This window comes from Schistocerca americana, chromosome 9, assembly GCF_021461395.2.
Source record: "Schistocerca americana isolate TAMUIC-IGC-003095 chromosome 9, iqSchAmer2.1, whole genome shotgun sequence".
Taxonomy (NCBI): Eukaryota; Metazoa; Arthropoda; class Insecta; order Orthoptera; family Acrididae; genus Schistocerca; species Schistocerca americana.
In genome coordinates, this window is record NC_060127.1 from 24,483,892 (window position 1) to 24,508,664 (window position 24,773).

At 37.9% G+C, this 24,773-nt stretch overlaps 1 protein-coding gene across 1 annotated transcript in view; it reads left to right on the forward strand.

The window, feature by feature from the left end:
* Positions 1-20,336, forward strand: part of LOC124550981 (YY1-associated factor 2) — a 36,194-nt gene extending 15,858 nt beyond the window's left edge. The window contains exon 2 of the mRNA XM_047125801.1: positions 16,169-20,336. Coding sequence (XP_046981757.1) covers positions 16,169-16,173 — 5 coding nt within the window. The 3' untranslated portion in view covers positions 16,174-20,336. The remainder of the gene's footprint in view (positions 1-16,168) is intronic.
* The last annotated feature ends 4,437 nt before the right edge of the window (positions 20,337-24,773 follow it).

A 24,773-nucleotide genomic window follows, 5' to 3' on the forward strand; every position in this document is an offset into this window, starting at 1 on the left:
TAACTGTCCCACACTGAAAGGATCTGTTCCCCAGCATTCTACATTCCCTGGACATGACCGTGCACACATTTGGCCAGCTCATGTGCTTACTTAACTACTGTTGTGTACCACACAAAATTCTCACAGTTGAAAGACCCCCATACAACCAGCAACAAAGTCATTGCTAGAAGGTATTTTGTTGCTCGACAAGTTTTGTCTCATCCTTAGAGTGTTGACATCCTGTGTCCTGCAAATGTGTCTGTTTGTCACCTCTGCCATTAAAAAGCACATTTTGATCTGCAGATATCTGCATTCACTATGGCCTTACAGTATTACTGTCAGTCAACGTCAGGTCTGTTACCTGTTTGGACACACAATAGAGACTGTGGGAGTGCCCCATGGCTTTCCTTGACCCCAAACGGCACAGGTGTTTGTCGGATCCGTTGCCAGGCAGCTGTTGTGTGTGGGCAACAGTGTCGAGTGATTCATCTGGCTGATATACCATATGATGTATACATCTCTGAGAACTGTCTCTCTTATTTCTGTAATGTTTATCAACAGTGCTTTTGTGAAAGAACACGGGCAACACTGGACCATCTGGATCAAGAGAGATTGCGAAGTGGTAAGAAGGTGGATTTGTGTTTGGAAGTATGGCACTTCGAATCTTTCTCCTTGGCTGTCCAGATAAAGGTTTTCTGTAATATCTGTAAATCACTTGGAGCCAGGTTTGAGGATGGTTCTTTGAAAAGTGCACAGCACAGCTGATTTCCTTTCCCGTACACATTTATGGATTCTTCCATCACTTCTTAGGAGAACAATTTTATATTTAAAGTTGAAAAAAGCTGCATTTTTGTTGTATTAATTTGTTTATTATTAAACAATTTTCAGCTTTTTGGGGCATCATCAGGATATAACTGACTAGCATCCACAATAGATACTAATGTATAAGCAATGAAACATTAGAAACGCGGGTGCTGTAAAGACATGCGGAATATTTGATCGTAGCATTAGGTGAGAAATGTCAGTTTTGAGCATACATCACCCGTGTTATGCACGAAACATGTTAAATTTCAATTTTTGAGCTGAACAGTATCATACACAGTACATAAAATGAAAATGCACAATATTAAAATATACCAGGAGTCGACAGCAAGTACTTCTTAATGTGTGCAGCTGTGAAGAACAAAACTGTATTTCAAAATATAAGTTACCTAGAGCAAATTGTTGTGTAAATAAGAGAACATTGCACAGTACGGGCCAACTGAATGAGGCAGTACAGTTGTTAAGACACCTTATATTTGGGAGGATGGAGATTTCTCTCTCTCTCTCCATATTGATTTAGGTTTTCTGTTGTTTTTCTAAATCATTTCAGGCAAATCAGAGCCACTGCTGGTTACCTGTCATGTGGGCATAAAAGCATATTTCTGTATGCCGTATGAGTACATATTTTGAGCTATTTATTTTCATTGTTTTTTTTTCTTTAAATTGTTTATCTTTAAATGAAATCGGTTAAAAACAAATACTAAATGTGTGTACCACAAGTAAGTGCAGTAGAGCCATATTAAGGGATAAATTGTCTTCTGAGGGTGTGACAGGATGAAAGGGAGATATGATGTGTGTGGTAGAAGCATGAGGTAAGGTAGGTGACAGGATTGTGTTTATGCTTTCCTGTTTCACAGGTCTGCAAATTGAAGATTGAGCAGCTGATTCCTCACTCCACCTACCCCCTACTTCACAAAAAGCAAGTACAGTGTGTCTCACAAAGTTACACCAACTGTCCATAGCACACCTTAGGAATCTCTGGTGATGCAGTGTGCAGATATGCCCAGGGAATGTTTATTTTCCATACAATGCATTAATGATACATGGAATGCAGAAATGAGTTACTAATAACACTAATACAAGAAACACATTTGGACTGAATTTACACTGTCAGAGGGGAAATTGATTCTAGCAACCTGTATAGTAACTGAAGCATTCCGTGAAAGGCAAAGTCCCCCGTCACGTACGCAGCTTGCTTTTCGTTTTGCAGGCTGACTATACCTTCTCAGCATTTCCTATCTGGTTCTCTTATAAGAGTAGACAGAATAACTTCACTGAGCATATGTAGTGCCGGAGTTATTTTCAGTTTGAATGAGTACTTATTTGCAGTTGTTAAGTGAACTGTTATGTAAGAAAGCACAGCTACAGCTGTCAGCTGCCTACCGCACTGCAGAGCCTGCCCCAATTGTAACATGCTGCCAATATGTGTTCGACATGTTGATTTCATTGTCTCCATTGTCACTGTCTGGAGTACATTTCACAGCATGAGGCACATCAAATGCATAACCACAGCCTCTGCTCTCACATCTGAAGAGGCCCAGAGGCTTAAATTGTCCTCTTCTGCAACAGGAATTGGTCACCTAGATGTTACAGAACTTCAGATGTTTCAGTGCAAGTCAGAAAGTGTACTACAACAGATTACTGTTCTAGACTTGAAGGTAATCAGTCCCATTCCATCAGACAGATTCACGCCCATCTTGAAAGATATACTGTGGGTGTGTGTAAGTGGCTCCACCCAGTGCAGCACACTCTATGACTGCCAGCAACTCCTGAACAGAAGAAAATTATGTAACCTATTAGTAACACAATTAATGGCAAGAGAAGTGCACTAACTTTCTGGTCATTCATTAAATTCACCAACAAGTGACTACAGCATAATTACCTGGCTTTACAATACACAATCATCAATAGACAGCAGCAAGGTGTTGTATTTACCAATCCAGTCCCTCCAGAATTATGTGGCTTTACAATATGCTCTCATCGATTGACAGCAGCAATGTATCTTATTTACCAATTCAATCTCTTTCCCACCAGCGCTACGTAGGCCACTGACAGTATCACACTTAACAAATTAATGTATGTATGTATGTATTTTACATAATAGCCCACTTAACACGGGCAAAAAGGACTCATTTAATAAAACGAAAATAACTCCACTGCATAAATGCGAGCTCAGTGAAGTTATTTTGTCTATCCACATAGGAGAACTGGACAGATTGCTGGGGAGGTGTAGCCTGTCTGTAAACTGAAAACCAACCCGTACTCGCAGTGTAGGAAATTGCCTTTTCCGGAAGAACATCATAGCTGCCGTACAGGATGACAAAGTAACAGTTTCCTCTCTAGCAGTGCACAACAGTGTGCAGAAATTTACATAGATTCTGTCCATATGCATTACTTGTGGTAGCATTATTAGTACATATGTGCATTCCCTGTTGTGTTAATGTATTTTGTGGAATATAAATACCCCCAGGCACGTCTTTGCAATGCGTCCCCAGTGCTTCATAAGGTGCGCTGTGGAGTGTCAGTGTAACTTTGCGTGATATCCTGTAAATGCTTCTTATGACATATTTATGACATAGTGGGGTAGATAAGTGTGGGGAATCACTTAACCACCTGTTCAGTCTTCTGTTTACAGACCTTTGAAGGAGGGAAGTACATGAACACAATCGGGTTACCTACCTTCCCTCACGGTTCTACTCCTCAGATCCCTGCTTCACGCTGTTACACCCCCAGAACACAATTTATCCCTTATACATCTCTTCACCCACTTCATTTACAAATAAACAATAATTTTATTGTGTCGGAACAATATTTTTAATAATTCGCAATTTTTCCCATCCCCTGCAATGCAGAAATTATTAGTCTTGGAGGAGAAAGTGAATAGGACCTTTTTGTATGAAATTTAATGCACTGCAGTTTAATTTTGCAGTACTAATCATGTTTGCTAGGAGCTACTGTTTTCAAGAAATGTACATTTTTGAACATTTAAAACAAGTTGCCAATCTTTGTACCACTTTGTCCAAAAATTTCAAAAGTATTTAGAGATGTTCACATACTGCCGACACTCAGAAGCCATCATATGCCTCTAAGTAATAAGCAACTAAGAAAAGTATTGTTCAAGCCACTGTATCATTATAACCACAAAACTATATGTCTATATCATGTCACAGTTGAGGAAAGTGTGAAATATCGTATATATCTGTGTGTGGGGGGGGGGGGGGGGGGGTGTATAGGTGTGGGTCTGTGTACTGTGCATCATTTTAAAAAGATGTATTTTTTCCTGTATTTGTAGGAATGGCAAGTATTCCACAGACTCACAACTGCTTGTCTAGCAACTGCTGTGATAGTCATCTGGCAGCCACATGCGTAGTTGCTCTTTCTCATTCAAGATGACTTCAAGCCCTCCCAAACATGCATGTGAAGTCACAAGTGTCTGGAGTGAATGAAACTAGCCAGGTCAAAATCTCTCTTTATCATGTGTTGAGAATAAAAATCAAAGAAATGGTGGCTAGTTTTGTCAGTTGTGCATCTTGCTAGTGATTCGTGCAAGATTGGTGGTTAGTTTATTATTTTGAGGGATATGCTAGTCTCTGAGTGTCTGCTGTATATGAACCCCTGCAACAGAATATAAATATTTTTGAGATTGCCAAAACTTTTCAGACTACCATAAATTGAGGGGCAGTCTAACTGTAGCACGGGGGAATGGGGGAGGGGGAGGGGGAAGGCTACAAAAGTCATATTGCATTGTAGCCACACCAGAGAAACATCTGGGCAGCTTCACACCTGTTCTAGAGGTGAAAACCATGTTACTTATAATCTGAAGTCTAGTGAAGGGGTGAGTAATGTAATCTGTGAATTTGGCTCTTTTTCAAAATACTGTGTACAGCTCCAACTCAACATCACCCTCACTGTTGATGACATCAGACAATTAACTGACCAATGTTACTTTTCAGGTAGTTTCACAAGCTCTGTTTGAAGGATTCCGTTGAACAGTAAATGCAAAACTTGGGAAGTTCCTCAGGAAAATAGGGAAATCAAATATGGGTGAAAGGGACCGATGACCGTAGCAGTCTGGTCCCTTTAATCCCACAAACCAACCAAATATGGGTGAGATCACACCTCACTACATCATATCATACATGACAGTCTACTTCTGTTGGATTTGGCTTTAAGTTAGTTGCTTAGCTTAATGCTGGAACCACATTACTGCTAAACCAGTGGTCGATCCGAGCAAAACATTGTTTTCACTAGATCTTTGTTATCAAAGGACAGAGCTACAATAATACTAGTGCTCTCATTTGAAGGAATGTGTAGGAAAGCAAAACAACACAGCTTGGACAACAAATAGTGTTTGCTTCACTATATACTGCCGAAACATTAGGAGTCTCTTAAAATAAAAAGGTTTTGTATGGTTTCCCTAAACCAAGGATACATCTCTTCCTCATCTTGTCCAGTTCAAGTGTGTACCCCATCTTGTACATCATTGTCAACAGGATATTAAATACAAGGGATGAACCTACAAATTTCAGTGCTGAGAAGTGAATGGTTAAATGGTGTATTTGTAGACACGTTCCAGCATTATCGGAACATCATTTTGAACTATGGGAAATTGATTGGATGTGCCTTTGGAGTTAAAGGTTAATATCACACTATTATACAACAAAATTTTACGAAAGGTGGAGTTGCCTTGTACAGGAAAGTCAAATCGTGTCAAGTACCAGCCCCTGGAGCTTTGTAAGCATTGTGTTGAATATCTCAGTGACTTCTTTGCCACATTATTGGTGTTGAACCCTTTTCATTCGTAGTCATAACTGTTTTCAAGCCACTACTATTTTAAAGCTTAATCAGGTAGTCGAAGAGGGTGTTAATAAGGTGGTGTAAAAATAATGCAAGTGGCTTTCCGTGCCTGCCTGCCATGTCAAGTTGCGTACCGGGTTAAAGAGTCCATTGTAGGTTCCCCTATAACTGCAGTGTTTTGGGTGGCAGACAGATGTACGTTTTTAGGCCACCTATTGTGCGCACTTCCTACTGTGGAGACAAATGGAGAGTGATAATCAGCAGAACTCCAGGTCCGTATCTGAATGTTGTCATTTTTTCCCTGCAAGATTCTGACAGCTTCCCTACTAATCATACTTTAGTGTATCAATCGAAAATCTCAGTTGCTTGCTGTTTGGATCTCAATAAACTGCAAACTGCATAGGATGTAGTTTATACCAGTGTTTTGTAATGGAGACTATATTTTGGTGTTGTCAATGTCATAATAATTGATGTGCTCTCTTGGGGTGTTGTCCGTAGCTGATAGATGTGATTTTTGTAAGCAAATTTAGTGCCACCTCCCAAAATTTACTCAGATTAACACTCTGTTGCTGTTAGTTAAATTATTCAACACTCTAATCTCACTTGCCTCCTTTATTAAATTGTCTCAGATATAGGTACCTGCATAATAATACTGACCATTTTGTGCGCACAGGTGATACTTTACTTCACTACTGCTGCTATATTGGTGAGCAAGTAAGAAGGCAGGTGGTGGGGTAATACACAGTGGCAAGTAGCAGTGTGCCTTGTAACACTCGTCATTATACTAGGTCTTGAGTATAGTGCACACTTTGTGGTGCACATGAAGCGTTTAGAGTCAATTAATGTGTTAGTTTAGATATGGTGGAGATATTTAGCTACTGTAGTGTTCATTATGGGTGGGTTAAAGGAAGCACTAAGCCACCCCGAGGAAAATCAGTTTGGATTCTGGAGAAGTGTGGGAACATACAATGCAATATTGCCCCTATGATTTATCTTAGAAAAGACTGAAGAAAGGCAAACGGATGTTTAAAGCATTTGTAGATTTAAAGAAAGCTTTTGACAGTGTTTCCTGGAATACATTTTGAATTTATGAAGGAAGCAGAAATAAAATATGGGCACAGAAACCAGACCACAATTATAAATGGCAAAGGGTGTGGAAGGGAAGCAGTGATTGAGAAAGCAATGAGACAATGTTATAGCCTATCCCCTGTGTTAACCAGTCTGTACACTGAGCAAGCAGTAAAAAAATAAAAGTAAAAGAAAGGGAAAATTTGGAAAGAGAATTAAAGTTCAGCGAGAAGAGATAAAAACTTTGTGGTTTGCCGATGACGTTGTAATTCAGTCAGATACAGCAAAGGGCTTGGAACAGCTATTGAAGAGAATGGATGGTGTCCTGAAAGAAGATTATGAGATGAACATCAACAAAAGTAAAACAAGGGTGTTGGAATGTAGTTGAATTAAAATCACATGATGCTGACAGAGTTACCTTAGTAAAGTAGTAGACGAGTACTACTTTTTTCAGCAGCAGAAAAACTCATGATGGTCGAAGTAGGAAGGATATAAAATGCAGACTAGCAATAGTAATGGAAGCGATTTTGAAAAGAGGAATTTGTTAACATCTAATATAAATTTTTATGTTAGGAAATCTTTTCTGAAGGTATTACGAGAGTTGCCACATGTGGAAGGGAAATGTGGATGATAAGCAGTTCAGATAAGAAGAGAACAGAAGCTTTTGAAATGTGGCGCTAATTTAGAATGCTCAAGATTTAATGGTTAGACTGAGTAACTCATGAGGAGGTAATGAATCAAGTTGGAGAAGAAGGTATCAGTTGATGGACACATCCTAAGATGTGAAGATTCATCAATTTGGTAATGGAGTGAGGTGTGTGTGTGTGGAGGGAGGGGGGGGGGGGTAAATATTGTAGAGGGAGACCAAGGGATGAACACAGTAAGCAGGTTCAAATGGATGGAGGTTGTAGTAGTTATGCAGAGATTAAGAGGCTTGTACTGGATAGAATAGTGCAAAAAAATGCATCAAACCTGTTTTTGGATAGAAGATAACAATAACAACAACCACCACAATAATAATAATAAAGCAAACAAGACGAGTATTGCGTTAAAAAGTGATCGCAATCATTTTCTGAGAAAATCAATTTTTCCTGGTAGAGTCAAAAGCAGAAACAGTGGCCCCAATGTGACGTTATGCCTGGTTTGTCACTTAACGGAGAAGGTCATGGGTGGAGAGTGGGAGGTGGAACAGAGATGGAGACTACTTTGGCAACACACGGTATGCTCCATCACCCTCAGTGCTCTCACCTTTGTAGTCGCATGCCACTGTATAGAGATGGGGGTGACACTGATATTGCTTTTGCCTTGAGTCCAACTGTTCTGCCTATTGTCTGCTGTACACTTCTCGTTTTTGGAGGCCTGTGTCACCTGTAGCAGACCTGTGAGGTTTACACCCAACACACGTGAGGGAAAATGCAAGAAAAGCTGGCAAAATACTGTGGGCAAAGTGGTTGTATTCACTCAGCTGTAAACTTAGGAATCTGAAGATCATCTATTCTGCCAAAAAAGGGTTTGAAGATCAAGTCTGACTCGCAACTTATAGAGGCCCAGTGGAATCGGATTAGGGCTTAGTTGGCAGGAACAGTGTAGCTTCTGAACATGACAAATTATACATGTAACGTGAAATGTTAAAAATTTTCTGGCCTATTATACCACAGTCGACCACTGCAAAGTAACTTTGAATACAGTACTCTGTGATTACGTTTCCATTATGTCAGATCTCTTGCAGAAAGCGCAACAGATTTTTCTGCATATGCACCACACTTCAGTGTTTCCATTTAGTGTTAGCTTAAAAATGATAGTGCCACATATATTTTGTATATATGTACTACATTTTGCCATGTGCTGTAGGTAATGTTGCAATGCCCAAGCTGGTTGTAGGCACTACTACAGTGATGCTCTGTAAGGTTTTGGCACCCACATTTTGGATACCAGCATGTAGCAAGGCTGCAGACAAGTCATCTACATCTACTCTGTAAACCACTGTGAAGTGCACAACAGAGGGTACCTCCCATTTTACCACTTACTGGGGCTGCTTATTTTTCCACTCACATATGGAGTAAAGGAAGAATGACTGTTTAAATGCCTCTGTTCTTCTTCGTAAGTTGCTGTCCCTCTTCAAAGGTTGGTTGTCATTCTAGCTAATAATGTTCTTGAATATGTTTATCTAAACAATTGTTTGGCACACACCTGAATCACATCTAACATTCTGCAGTCACAGTGTTCATTGTCTTCCTATCGATCTTTTCTTTACGCCTTTTCCTTCCATTATGAGAGTATTGTACCTTTCTTCTCTCATGATATGGCCAAGTATGTTGTAGTTTTATGGTTTTGATTGTTTTCCTCAATTCCTTATTCTTATTAATTTGCAGTAAAACTGCTTCGTGTCCAGGATATTTTCACACTTGTTAACATAGTCACATTTTGAATGTCTCCACTTTCTTCATTGTTGCCATGCCTTCTTTCCGTAAAAAAGTACTGGGATTACAAAACATTTTATCATTTGGAGTCTCAGCTGCAAGATATATTATGGTTGGTAAAAAAAGAATCTCATCTTAAAAAATACAGCTCTAGCTTGTTCAGTTCAGCTATTGATTTTCTGGGTCTGATTGAACTTATCATCAATCCAAGCACCACATAACTTAAAAGAAATGCCCTCTTTAAGTAATTGTGCAAAATCTTTCCTACAGAATTAAGCGTAAATAAATCTTAAAAACCAGATTACTGTGCTTTTATGTTATGCAGCAAAATGTAGTAAGGAAAGAGGCTTTATGATAAATAGTAACTGCATTAGCACATTACATAGTATCATTATACAATGCACTCAATTGTTGAAACAAAAGCTGCAGTTAATGAAGTAGACCATAGAAACACCTTCCTCCAAGTGCACATATTGCGCTTGCACAATTCATCCATCAGATCTGGATTTCTTGGATTGGTGTCTGTGGCTGTGTTGTGTTTTTGGCCAGTACTAGCATGTCGACATAGTGTGTCTTAAACTTCCTGGCAAATTAAAACTGTGCGCCGGGCCAAGACTCGAACTCAGGACCCTTGCCTTTCGCAGACAAGTTCTCTGGCATCAGAGCTACCCAGTGCTAGTTCTGCAAAGTCTGCAGGAGAGCTTCTGTGAAGTTTTTAAAGGAGATGAGATACTGGCAGAATTAAAGCTGTGAGGATCAGTCATGAGTAATGCTTGGGTAGCTCAGATGGTAGAGCACTTGCCCGCAAAAGGCAAAGTTCCCGAGTTCAAGTCTCAGTCCGGCACACAGTTTTAATCTGACAGGAAGTTTCATATCAGCGCACATTCTGCTGCAGAGTGAAAATTTCATTCTGGATAGTGTATATTGTCAATGACATTCCCAATGATTTTTATACCTATTTCTGTGTTTGATGCCTCTATACGCACTGTAATTAATCTAATTGTGTTCTCACGAAACCTACGAGACAATATTTGAGAAGTTGTATTATATTTCAAGATAAGTCATTTAAAGCTTATTCTTGAAACTCTGTAAATAGGATTTATCAGGATAGTTCGTGTCTATCTTCGAGAATCCATGGCAATTCATGCTGCCCTTCTCTTTTTATGTTTAATATTCCCTTTAGTCCTTTTTGGTACAGGTCTCTCATACTTCAACAATATTCTAGGACAGGTTGCATGAGTGGTACATAAGCAATCTCTATATAGAATTATTAGAATATATAGAATTATTGAATATATAGAATTATTGTATTTTTCTAGAATTCTACAAATCAACTGATGTCTGCCACCTGATTTGCCTACACTTGAACATATATGATTGTTCCATTTCATCTCCGTATAAAGTGTTACACTCAGGTTTTTGTATGAATTGGCCAGTTGTAACATAGACACTGTAGTCATATGATACGACGTTTTTTCAGTTTATGAATTGCAGAGTTTTACATATTTGAACATTTACAGTAAGTTGGCAATCTCTGTACCACTCTGAAATCTTCTCAACACCTGACTGAACTTTTATGCAGCTTCTTTCAACAGTACTTCAATATAGATAATTGTGTCATCTGCAAAAAGTCTGAGGTTAATATTAATATTGTCTGCAAGGTCATTAATATACAACATAAACAGCAAGGGCCCCATTCACTTCCCTGGGGCACAGCCGAAGTTACTTGTAAATCTGTTAGTGACTCTCGCTCCATTTTTGGAAACTGAGAAATACTGCATCTACCTGACTGCCTTGATCCATTGCTTTCAGCATGTTATGTGAGGAAAGTGCTCGGTGGGTTTCACATGATTGATGTTTTCAGAACCCATGCCAACCAGCATCCTGCTCATGATACTTCATTATGTTAGAGCTCAAAATAGGTTCTAAGATTCTACAACAAATGGATGTCAAGGATTTAAAATGGTAGTTTTCTGGATCACTTCTGCTGCCCTTCTAGTAGATGGGTATGATCTGTGCTTTCTTCCAACTACTGGGCACAGTTTTTTCTTCAAGGAATCTATGATAGATTATAGTTAGAAGAGGGACTATGATAGATTATAGTTAGAAGAGGGACTAATTCAGCCAGAAATTCAGTATAGCTCTGTGATAGGGATTCCATCAGACTCTGCAGCTTTGTTTAACTGCAGTGTCTTCAGCTGTTTCTCAAAACCACTGACACTAATATCTACATCACTCATCTTTTCAGTGAGAATTAAACTGGGGCAATACTCTTGGGCTTTCCTTTGTAAGCAACATTTGAAAATAGGTTTAATCATTTCTGCTTTTTCTTTGCTATCTTCATTTTCAGTCCCTGTCTCGCCCTTGGCTGAATGGACATTAGCTGTGGTACTACTAACAGCCTGTAATATAACCAAAATAGCTCTGCTTTTAGAGAGACATCATTCAATAAAAATCTGCTACAGTAGTCACTGAAGGCTACCCACTGCTCTCTTGATAGCCAAATGTGTTTGATTCAACATCTCTGTAACTCTAACCATAGCTCTGCGCTTTGTTTTACACCTGTTATACAGTAATTTATATTTCTTAACAAGTTCCTTTAGAGTTACTGTGTACTGTGGAGGGCTCCTCTCTTATCAAGTGCATAGTCAACTGTCCTAAACCTGAGCCATAGTTCCTAAACCTTATGCTCCTCTCCAGGGCTAAATGATTTGAGTTACTTATTGAGATACAGCACTACTGCCATTTTATCTAATTTGCTAAAAATATAAATTATTCTTCTTGATTTGTTGCTCTTTGTACTTTGTTAGTAACTGTTGTTACAACTGCATCATGGTGACAGATAGCAGTGTCCATGTGGACATCCTCAAAGAGGATTACAGACAGTCTTATGTCTGTAATTGTTGTTGCTTGAAGCAGTATTTTTGTTCTTCTTTGTTTTCTTTTGTTTTTCAGTTGCGTTGCCTTTTTGACAGATACGTTAACTTGTTTGAGAGTCTTTTTTGTTATGCCTGTCTTTTTTGTTATCTCCACTATATAGTGAGTAGCAATCTGTTCTTTCCATAATATTGCCCTGTAATATTTTTTTTTATTTTTGTTTTATTTTATTTAATTTTTTTATTGGGGTAAAATCATGTAGTCGCAAATTTTTGCTCAGTGCTAGGAGGGAGTGTCCTGAACAATACACTAAAAATCACGAGCATTGGTGTGGGGATAGGGCTTTAAAAGTCACTTTTTTGTGTTTCTTTCGAATAATATAAAAAGCCACAGGTGGTTACAAAAAATTTCCCATACAACGTTAAATTTTCTACACAAAAGGTCTTATTCACTTTTTCTGTAGGGTCTGTAGTTTCCATGATCAGGGGAAAAAAAAATTACAAATAATTAAATATATTGTTCCAGCAAAGTGAAATTATTGTTCATTTTTAAACAAAAAGGATTAATTACAAATATTAAATGTGTGTACTACTTCTCAGTGGGGCAGAACCATGTTGAGAGATAAACTGCGTTATTGGGGTGTAACAGTGTGGGAGGAGATGTATGGGGTAGAAGCACATGGGAAGGTAGAATGTCGGGTTGCGTTCATGAACTTCCCTCCTTCACAGGTCTGCAAACTGAAGGTTGAGACGGCGATTCCCCACTATATCTACCCTGCTATGTCTAAGAAGAAACTACAGCGTATTTCACAAAGTTATACAGCCCCTCCGAGCATGCCTTTTAAATCATTGCTGACACAGTGTGCAGATATTGTTGTTGTTGTTGTTGTTGTTGTGGTTTCTTGCTTTCCCCCCCACCAAGTGCTTTAATGCTATATGGAAAACTAATAATAACTCGATTATATAAACACGTGCTCAGTGAAGTCATTTTGTCTATTCGCATAAGAGAACGGGACTGGAAATGCTGGGGAGGTATAGCCTACCCATAAACTGAAAAGCAAGTAGTGCTCGTACTGTAGAACATCATCTTTCTCAGAAGAATCCTCCAGCTACCATACAAGATGACTAAGAATCAATTTCCTCTCTAGAATTTTAGAAAAATGTACGGAGATTTACAGAGATTCTGTCCATGTGCATTACTTGCATTAGTGTTATTAGTAATTCATATATGCGTTCTATGCGGTATTAATGCATTTTGTGCAAAAGTCCTCCAGCATATCTGCGCACTTTGTCACCAGTGATTCATTAGGTGTGCTTTAGAGGGTCCATATAGCTTTGTGAAATACCTATAGTTGCCTCCTATGATTTAGTTTGGTGTACAAGAGTGAGAAATCCCCTGAACTTTTATTTGCAGTCCTATGGAGGAGGAAAGTGCATGAATACACTCTAGCAATCTGCCTTGCCTTTCATTTCTATCCCTCACATCTCCCCCTCTCCACACTCTGGAACACAATTCATCCATTAATACGGCTCTACTACACTTAGATATCGCACACAAGTTTAATATTTGCATTTAACCCATTTTAGTTAATGGTAATAATATGTGATCTTTTTCCATCGTCTGTGCAAAGAAACTATTAATTCTAGATAAAAAGATGAATAGGACATTTTTTGAAGGAAATTTAATGTAGTTTAATTTTGTACTGGGAAACACTTTTGCTAGGAGCTGCGGTTTTCGAGTTATACCAGAAAAACATAAAAAAGTGACCTTTCAATTTCCCACTCTCCCCTCCAACTATAACTCCCCTTGTTGACCCACTGCCCCAACCCAACACTCACAGCTAACTGGTCAGGATTTTTAGTACATTGTTCCTGACACTTCTACCTAGTTCTCTGTGAAAATTTGTGACTGCAAAATTTTGTCTCCTAATTTTCCATCACTGAGTGAACTAAAGACTGTTGTGGGTAAGTTGTCAATTTTAGAGGTTATCGGGGCAGGCTTTCATCCTCCTCCCATTTTTATTAACCTTAAAAAATTAAATTAAATTATTTTATATCTGAATATTGAAAATCGAGCTATAAATCAAATATATTGTAGATATATAACTTTTTAGTGGTTCTTGGACAAGTAAATTTATAAGCCCTGCATCCATGTTGTATAATAATTTCCCATTTACCCCACAATACATCCTCTCAGGTCTTCCTGTATAATTTGAGGATGCCTAGTGTAGGACGTCTCAAAACAGAGTTTATATTTGACGTGTCAGAATAAAATAGAGGTTGAAGTCATCAACAAAATCTTTTTTATTATTGAAATATACAGTTTAGTAATTTGCTTCTTAAAAATAATGTTATTTAAATGCAATCCAGCACGCCAATGGCACTCATTTAAACAACAAACAAAATTATGCATGATGACTCGGCATGTGGACATGGGGATGGCTGTCACTTCGCAACAGATATTGTCTTTCAATTGCTGCAGAGAAGTAGGATTATCGACATACACTTGAGATTTGATGGATCCCCATGAGAAAAAAGTCCATGGGCCTCAAATCTGGGCAGTGTAGGGGCCAATTTTTGTCACTCCTCCTAGAGATCAAGTTAGCAGGAAAAATTTCACGGTCTCTCATATAGACGCATTGGACGTGTGTGGAGTGGCTCCGTCATGCTGAAACCCATGTTCTTTGGTAACAATCAGGAAAGTTTTGCAGTTCAGGCACCAAAAAGTCATTTGACATCATCGCATAACATACCAAATGCACTGTAAATGCACGACTGCTCTTGTCCTCGAGAAAGTACAGGCCAATTATTCCTCACGCCAACATTGCAGTCCATACAGGAACATTTGGTGAATGAAGGAGTTTTGTATGCTTCTGTTTATGATTCATTGCACTCCAGTAGTGGCAATTTAGCTTACTGACATGCTCGTTCATGTGAAAATGAGCCTCATCAGAAAACAAGATGTTGTTAAATGAAAGGCACTCAGTCACATCATTAATGAACTGCAGCCTTTGTCTTGCATCCTGAGGCTTTAATTCTTGTACCAATTGGATTTTGTAAGGGTGCAGTAATGATCTACACACAATTAAAGAACTTGCACGCTTACGACTGGAGAGGTTAGGATCATCACAAACAGACTGAATTACGAACTTCGCAGATTCGCCCATTCTTGAAGACATTGATTGTGTGGATTTTGCTTTGGCTCGTGTTAAACAGGTCTCTTCAAACATTCATTTGCGGATTAGGGGAACACATTATGCAAATCCACAATCACTGCAAAATTTCCTCTGTGCTACAGTTGCCGAATCACCGTTTTTGTAAAATGCTTGCTCACAGAACGTGTGGTCCACCCCTGAGAAATGCTCAATATCAACTGAATTTGTGAAGACCAAGCAAGCGATGAACACACCCCCACTCTCCTCCAATTTGTTGCACATGTGCAGAGAGCTCTTCAAATATAAACTTTCTTTTAAGACACCCTGTATAATTAGTGCAGTGCAGTCTCTGCTTAGAGCAGCCTGCATCCTTGGAGAAGCCAAACTGCCTTTTCATGTTCATTCAACCAACATAATAGGAAATGCTTTCCTGCCCCCCACACTCCTCCCACCCCCACTCTGCCTGAATAGTTAGGAAAAAATGGAGAGCTCTTCGTGGCAAGTTGGACTTTGTGAGTCAGTTGGTGAAATGTGCACAAAATTGATAGATCATTGCACAGCTACAAATGGCTGGTGTCCAGGTCTGAGAGACAGTACTCGTTTTGGACGTGTCACAATGAAACATTTTGCAATATTTCTTTACCAAATTATCATATAAACAATTACTACATGGTTGTGAATGGTGCTTCTTAATGATGAAGATATTTTCAAAGCAATAAAGTGTGTTTGTATTGACAATTGAATTGTTTGGATTTTTTTACAATTTGTGTTACATTTCTTGTACTAGCCAGGAACAACTTGGCATACACAGATTAATAATCATTTGTAATTCTAAATAAGTTTTATTAACTAATCTGTAGTGAGGTGAAGAAAACAGTATCAGCCCTTTCTGAGATGTGGCCCTAATTTATGCTTTTTTTTTAGTTTGGAATGATCACTTTAGTTTTGAAATTTCTTTGCTTTTATTGTTTCTGCTTTTGCAGATAGTATGCAGTTGATCAATCTGAATTAGCCTCAACATGTACAGTTCTAATAAAAAAATATTTTTCAGCCTAATGGATTCTGAAGGTCGAGAGAGAATCTCTTCAAAGAAACTGCCAAATGGTGCTAAGGACAGCAGCATCTATTTAAAAATCCTGGCAGCTGCAGGACAGTAAACTCAAGATTTTAATATAAACTTGTAAAATACACATATGAAAAGTCATACTGTATTTAGAACAAAGGTAGCAGACATAATGATGTAGTAAAACATATTTAAACATATGAATGTCTATACAAAATAATATTTTTGTCATCTATTATTCTTGTTACACTAATGTGTCTAGTACAAGAATATAAAATTCTTTTGTAAATTAAGACACCTGTAAGGCGTTCATATTTGTTGATACATATGATGGTTTAAGATTATGTTTGGAAGAACATTGTTTTATAATTGGATATTGATTTATTTGAGCAAAATCAAGAAGGCTTACTGTCTGCTTGAACTATGTTTGTGATAAAATATCTTTTACATTTGAAAAGTATATTTATTTGAGTCAATTTGAACATTGTTTGCATTCAGTGGCGTATATTAATTATAAAAGGGCACATTACTTCGTGCATCATTGTTGTGACTTCATCTGCACCTATATTATGTAATACGTGTTAGGTACGTGGCAGGCAGCATATTGTAACAGCACTGTTGACTGTATTCATTCGTATTTTGAAGTATAGATTTTCTGAGCAACACCTGTGTGTTATGGATATAGCAGTAGTACTTTTCTTAATTTCACAGTGAAACTGTGTGGCATTGTATTTAACATTTCAACCACATATTGAGCATTGTTAAACAAACTAGTCATAGAAGCAAAGATCTTCATGGATACCATGTGCCATCACCTTTTTGGTTAACGACTAGCTATCTGTATCCAGTATTAGGACATTTTATATTAAATAAGGAGTTCCTGCTTCTGGTTCTTAGTAACAGCCGTATTCACATTGGCTTCATAGCATATAACAGTTGTTGGAACCTACACAGCTCTGCTCCTAGGGGTGCCGTACAGAAGAGACAATAAGTCATTGTCACAAATATAAATTACCGTATGCTGAAAACTCTCACAGGAACTATTTCTGGTTCATCTCACCATGTAAGATTTTTTGACTTAATTTGTGCACAGCAGTAAGTTTAACATACCTAGAGACCTAGTCCTTGAGACCCATATCATGTAATAAACTTATAAATGTGAAGAAATCTGGCTTGGAAGAAAAAAGATTCATGTTGTGCAGCTATAATTAGCAAAAATGGGTTTTTTCCCCACAGACTGTTATCTGTGACCCCTCCGTCTGCCTACCTTTGCATCTATCATCCAGCTGTTATTGGCCCATACAGCCTTCAGAAGCTGCCTCTGGCTCCTCCAATATAAACCTATCTTCTCCCAGGGTGTTGAAATGCTCACCTCAGTTAGGTCATTTTCCTTCCCCACCTAATATACCAGTGACACAAGTTTCCCATGATTTTTCTCCTCATCTCGGTGTGGGAATTACTCCTTGTCACATGACCTGCAACCAGATCTGCTTGCTTCCCATGATGTTTGCAATATGTTATCCCTCCCCCTTCACATGACATACGTCTTTGTTCACTGTGTTCTTTGTCCTCCGTCTTTGACAGGTTCAAAGATTTGCTGCACCACTATTCAGTCTTCTTAGCTACCCAGGTTTCAGAACAAATGAGCGAAGGATTGTATCATAGGTTGTACTCTGTGTGGCATACATTATCTCAGCCTATTTTGCAGCTTGATGAAACATATATCTCCACATTATACCTTAGGTCCAGTTCATTACATGTGGTTAGCCAACCTCCCAGGAACCTAAATTTCTGATTTGTAACTTAAATCTACTTGTGAAAACTCAGTATGGCCTTGATCCAGAAGACACTAAAATCTCAGTTTGTCTTTGTTTTGGCTCAGCAGCATAATGTCATTTGTTAAGGCTCCTCATTTGTTTTCATTTAGTTCACTTTTGCTTACTTGATGTTTAATATTTGCATTATAATACAACACTGGTAAAGGTGCTTCCACACATTTTACTTTGAACCTATAGGACACTTTTGCATGAAACACTGAACAAGCTGGTTGGGTGAAGGCAGTTGACTTGTGTTTGGGAGTAGTTAGTTTCAAACCCTGTTATGGCCATTCATATTTAGGTGTTCTGTTGTTTTCCTAAATTGCTTATGGCAAATGCTTGGATGGTACATTTGGAAAAGTTTTGGCCAATATCATTCCCCATATTTGCCCTGTCAAAGATCATGCTTTGCCTCTATTAATATCACTGATAGCTGGACATTAAGCCATGGTCATCCTTCCTTACACCACATGGCACTGTATTATTAGGTCCTTAAAGATACCGTCTTGTTGAGTTGATAATCTTGTTTGGATTTGGCTCTCTTGATAAGACTTTTCCATAAGAACTAATGTAACATGACTAAAATACTCTTCTCAGTTTCGAAAGTTTTATAGTGGCATTTAATCTTTTACTTACTTACATTTATTTTATGCAGTTACTGTTGAACTGGTATAATATCAACATATTCAAATTGTGCAAGTGTACTTTTATATTGTATCAATAATGTATATGTTATACATCATAAACTGTATGATTTTTGATATTTACTTTGTTTGTAAAACCTGGTTTTTGGGACTTTATTATTTTTATGACACGCAAAAAACGACTGTAGCCTAAGTGCTATGGAGTGCGTAAGATTTCTTAACTGCTCAGTTGCGAAATAAGTCCAGAACTCTGCAGCAGAATATATATCCAGTACGGAACTGTATAGTGACTTTGTGCTGGAGGGGATTTGAACCTGGAACCATTACATTCTCTATGCAGATTTACTGACTAGACTATGGAGGCATGACTCATTACCCATGTGGATTGCGTAGCCAGTAGAGCATTTGTCTTAGAAGACAATGGTTCTGGGTTTGAGTGCTGTCGTGGTACACAGTTTGAATGTGTTAGGAAGATTCAAAACAGCCCACATTCCGCTTCAGAATGAAAATACATTGTGGACACATCACAATATTTGTTTCTGATAGCTCTGTAAATTTACCTGAAAGCTTTGGAGGGATCACCAGGGACAAATTCCTTCCCTGCAGTAATAGACCAGTATTGGCTTGTGAGACAGAGATAGGTGTTAGAGTCGGACAGACTATAGAGGAACATCGAATGCAGTTTGTGATCACGATATGTTAAAGGCTGTAATCTCTGTTGGCTAGAATGATTAATAAGAGTACACATAAGTGGCAAATACTCTGCACTGATTATATCACTAAGGATTGCATATATACTGGGTGCATGATGAAGTATTTAGTTTGTTGGACTAAGGTGTAAAATATTAGGAAATCTTTATGCCGGCTGAATGCATCTATTCGAGCATATGTTTAAAGTAATGCTTTTTGCCTTTGTTTTATAATTTGTTAATTATGTGGGAGCGTGCTGTATCACGCATTGATGGTGTTCAAAACCATGTAGTTACAAACTTCCAGACTACTGGGTGTGCATTTATTGAAATTGTAGATACAATTGTGAAACTGATGTATCCACTGACCATCTTTTTTTCTTTTACCTTTTCTTAATTTCAGATGTGTATGTGTTTCTCTACATTGACTTTAACAAGTATAGTAGTGATGTATATATCTGCTTCATACAAGATATTGTACATTGTCTTGGTAATCTGCATATCTGTATTTCTCCCCAAGTCAGCATGAAACAATGTGCTGTGGAAGAATAGTCTACGATGAGTGTTTGAATTTATTCTTTATTAGTGCTCAAAGTGACTGTGTACCTTTGATTGCGAGTCAAAATTATCCCAGTTTATTTTGGCAGGAGTAAAATGACTAATTATTTGTAATTGCGTGTCACTCGACGCGTTTGTGTCCACTGCCATACCCCAGTTCCTTGTAGATAATTGTGGGAGCATCCAAATAATTGTAATTGTGAAAAGTATTTACAGTTCAAAAGATTTATTATGTGGGACGAACATGTCTACAGTGGAATTATATTGTGTGTGTGTGTGTGTGTGTGTGTGTGTGTGTGTGTGTGTGTGTGTGTGTGTGTGAGACAGAAAGAGAGATGTTTTAAATATATTTACTGACATACATTTGAATAAATGTAATGTTTAACTCTCTGCTATTTTATTATTGTTTAATGTAATTTTAAACTGAATAAAGTGAGTATTAAATGAAGCATTTTTTCCTGTACAAGGGAAATTAGTTTTTATATTTTTGTTAATTAGGCTGCTGAATAAAAGATACAACAAAAGCTTTAGTTAAAGTGTGTTCGATTATGATTAGCATCAAACATGTATGCAATGTGATTTCCAGAAAAAGTCTCACATGGCTTACACTGTAATTTATTTCGAGTTACTTGTTGCACAGCTTCACATTTATACAATTAAATCCTTTCATGTACTTCACAATGTTTTACAGATAGTGTATAATGGCAGTTGTTGACATTCTCTGTGCAGGTTGTCATGATGTGGTGCTATTGTAGGAGCTACTGAGATTTCCAACCGTATCCATTCTCAAGGTGTCTGTGACATTTTGATAGAATGATTTCTACATGCTAGAGAATAGGATGAGGCATTGTTTTTCTGGAAATGTCACAAGCACCACGTAAATTATCTGGTTAGAAACTGGAGAAGTATAGATATTTACTGTTCCTTTGAACTAACCTTTGTGACCTTCATGAATGCCATGCAGTATGTTGTTTACATGTAAAATGTACAGAATTTGTGAAGAGAATTTAGAAATGTTTGCAGTAACTCTGTACAGATTGACTGCCTCAAGTAGACAAAGGACACTACCTGAGTGCTTAAGTCATGGATTAACAACAGAGATAACTATCCAAAGTAGTATTTCAAATTATATGAAATGACTGTATGGCATTGTTGCCCGGGAGGCTCCATTTGGGGAAGTTCGGCCACCAAATGCAAGTCTTATTTCAACCGACACTGAGTAACTTGCGTGCTGATGAGGAGGACAAAACAACACCCAGTCCACGAGCAGAGAAAATCTCCAACTTAGCCAGGAATTGAACCTGTGCCCATTGCATGGGAGACAAACACATTACCACTCAGCTAAGCAATTACAAAAAGTCCAGGATAGAAGAAAAGCAATCTGAAAAGGATAGGTTCATACTCGCCATGTAGAGGATGTTATGAGTCGCAAACCAGCACAACGAAAAACACTGCAAAAATATTAAGTTTTCAGACAAGGTGTTTCATCAAAATAGAACACACACACGGAGCTACAGCCTCCAGCACCCAGAGCCTGAGTGTGCCTGTGCATTATGCACGTATGAATGTGTGTGTTTTCTATTTCAAAAGGACCAGCCACCTTGTCTGAAAGCTTAATATATTAGCAGTCTTTCTCGTTGTGCCAGTCTGCAACTCACCACTTCCTCTATGTCTCTGATCCCCTATTATGAAGGGCCCTTGTTAGTTTCCAACAGCCTCTAGCTTAACAATATACAAGTAATTACATCGTCTATATATGATATCTCCCCAATAGGAAAAATTTGTTGGCAGTCACTTGGCAACAGTTGTGTAATCTGGGTTCTGTTGTGGTAAAAGTATCATAGTTCTAAAAGTGACATAATATTCATTCTTGTTAAGTTTTCACTTCATTTTTGCACACTGGTAAACATTGATATAAAACATTGTTTCATTTTTAACTGTAGTTATATACACACAGATAGATATGCATAGAACCATCAATGTAATTCCTTGGTTCATTTTTCACTGTACTGTACAGATACATAGAAACATTGGTTTGTTTTTCACTTTACAGGTACATTTGTTTTTCACTTTACAGGTACATACAACAAAGATAAAATATTTTTGCCGCTCCTTTTTTCCATGTTACATAAACAAATCAGTATTTATTTTTCTTCACATTGCATGTACATAAACACGCCAATACAGAACATTACATATCATCATTACAATAATAAATCTGAAAATGAACACACAAGATCCTTGTTCACATTTTCCTTATGTGATTCACATGATTTCCAACATACTAAGGGACTTTTGCAGTTTCTTGTGTTATCATTGATCTATGTGCGGAGCTGGAATAGGTAACGAGGCTCGTTCTTCATTGTGTTCAAACATAATGGAGCTTTCATCTCACTCTTCACTATTTCCTCTCCTTGACCAAAGAGGCTGTGTACTACGAATGCGTGGCATCTCGGACCAATGGCAGGTCTAACCATAACTCAGAAATGTTTCTCTTTTCCTGCTTTATAATACGGCACTCAGTCTCCATGTTTAAAGCTGGCACTGTGCCCAGTGGTCACATTAATTCTTATTATTCATTAAGGCTATATGAACACCTTTGCTCCATACCCTATACATTTTCCATAAACTGTTAGTTTCCCTGTATCTTTGACCAGTATGTCTGTTGGCTTGTTGTCGTTACACAAAATTGTCAAGTCTTCCCTGTTTGGAGCAATGAATAACCATTGGTCCTGACTTAGTGGAGGCCAAACGTATCCTTTAGTTTCGCAAACTTCTTAATACTATGCTTGGGAATTACCATTACGGATTGCAACCTCCTAGCTTCTCAGGTTTCGTAATCATATGTGGACAGGAAAACAAACTTTTGCTTAGAAATTTTGAGAACAGAATTTATTTCTTTATACAACAGTTGTTCGTTACTCAATTTCCCATAGTACTGCTTGTATTCATCAATTAACAAATATTCTTTCTCTGGTTGTATGGACATAAATAAACTTTGATTTCCACCAACTTCAGAAGGTAAGGGTAATACTCTGTACAAATTAAACCGCTCATTTTCTAATAAATAGAGATTCAATACACAGCTTATATGGCCAGATGGAAATAGTTCAACATCAATGATTGATACCAACTGGTATCCGCTCTGTTCCATGAGAGCAATTGTAAACTTCTTGCCTTGAATATTGTCTCGAATTAAATGCAAGTATTGAAGTGTTTGCAGTGCATTAGTTATGTTAGGTTCACCCACAAAATTTAAACACCTAGTTTCTTACATGTGTCATGTCTTGTTAATTGTCCAATTAACTGGATCTCTACGACATGCCACTACAGCTGTACACTCTTGATCAGTTATTCCCAAGCATTGTTAACTTCTGTTTACAAGTCTTTGTGTTATCAGTTTTTCTGTGAAGTTCTCCCAGATATATATATAGCTAACAGTTTTCCACATCATACTGTAGATTTTTACCTTGCCAGTATTATCATCATATAAACCCAGTGCTGAAGGAAACTTCTCTGTGCTAAAATCTTGAAATTATCCAAGTTTGTACATTGTTGCAATACAGCATACCAGGTTCAACATTTCCGTCAGTTTCCTCATCTGAAATTCAAGAAAAAGTTCTGTGTCAGTAGAACTCTTTTAACCTCTTGGCATGCACTGTTAAAAATTTGTTTCTCTTTAAATGAATGACCACATTTGGGCCCTTTGTCCCACACCACTGCATTCCTACTTGAAAACTTCTGCCTCTTCTAATACTTTCCTTGTATAATAGAAATTGATACCTCTTTTAAAATCTTTCAGATTCTGGTCTCTATCACAGTATTCTTTGTTCTTGTCTTTACACTGTTTATTATAATCCTGTGGCACATCGGTGAATCTGCCTAATTTTCTCCTCTAATTTGTGTACATTATCATTGTAATTATAAGTAACCCCTGCAGGATTCTTTGCAATGTACCTTGTATATTACATGCAATACCAAAAAATAACTCGTGTGGTGTATGACTTGTGACACCCTGGGGTGTGGTATTGTGCACAAATACTGTGAATGGAAGTCAGCCGTCCCAGTTAGATCGAACACTATTTGATATATTATCACAGGAATTCTATTATGGTTTGGTGTGATCTTTCCAATCCTCCATTCGATTGGGGATGGTAACAGGCGGTCTGCACCCTGTCAGTTATTAACAATCTGCACCCACTCTTTAGTGTGTCACTCAAAAAAGTGCTACCATTGTCACTGAGGATTACTTGAGAGTATCCCAGATTTTAGAATTATTCTTTCCACCAGGACATGAGCCACTGTATCTTTGTCCTGCTTTTGTATCGGTTCTGCTACAATGAACTTCATTAAAGCATCCTGGAATGTTAGTATATATTTATCATTTCTGTTTGTTACTGTCACGGGACATGATGTTTCCACATCACACCTATCAAACACTGCACCTGGTGTCGATGTTACATCCAATTGTATTTTTGTCTTATTTTATATTTTCTTCTTTTTTTGACAGCTAATGCATTTTCTGATATAACACATTTTACGGGCTCTAAGACACCTTAATTTTTGAGCAGCTTTTTTTAAATAACATTTTTATTGTTAGAGTTTACGAAACTGAACTGACCTTTAAAATCCACGAAAATCATCATCTGAACTTGCTTCTTCTTCTTCCTCTTCATCATCATCATTGTCCTCTTCATATATAAGATGGTCTTCACTGCCATTGAGAGCATCACTTGTGCCACACTTCCTGAAAGATTTAACAATAATGTCTTCTCTCACTCTACAACAAGACTGTTTTATCCACTGAAACACTTGTTTGATTGTAGGTTGCTTTAAAGCTCCCTTCGATGTGAACTCTTGTTGGGTTTCATCTATTTATTCCATT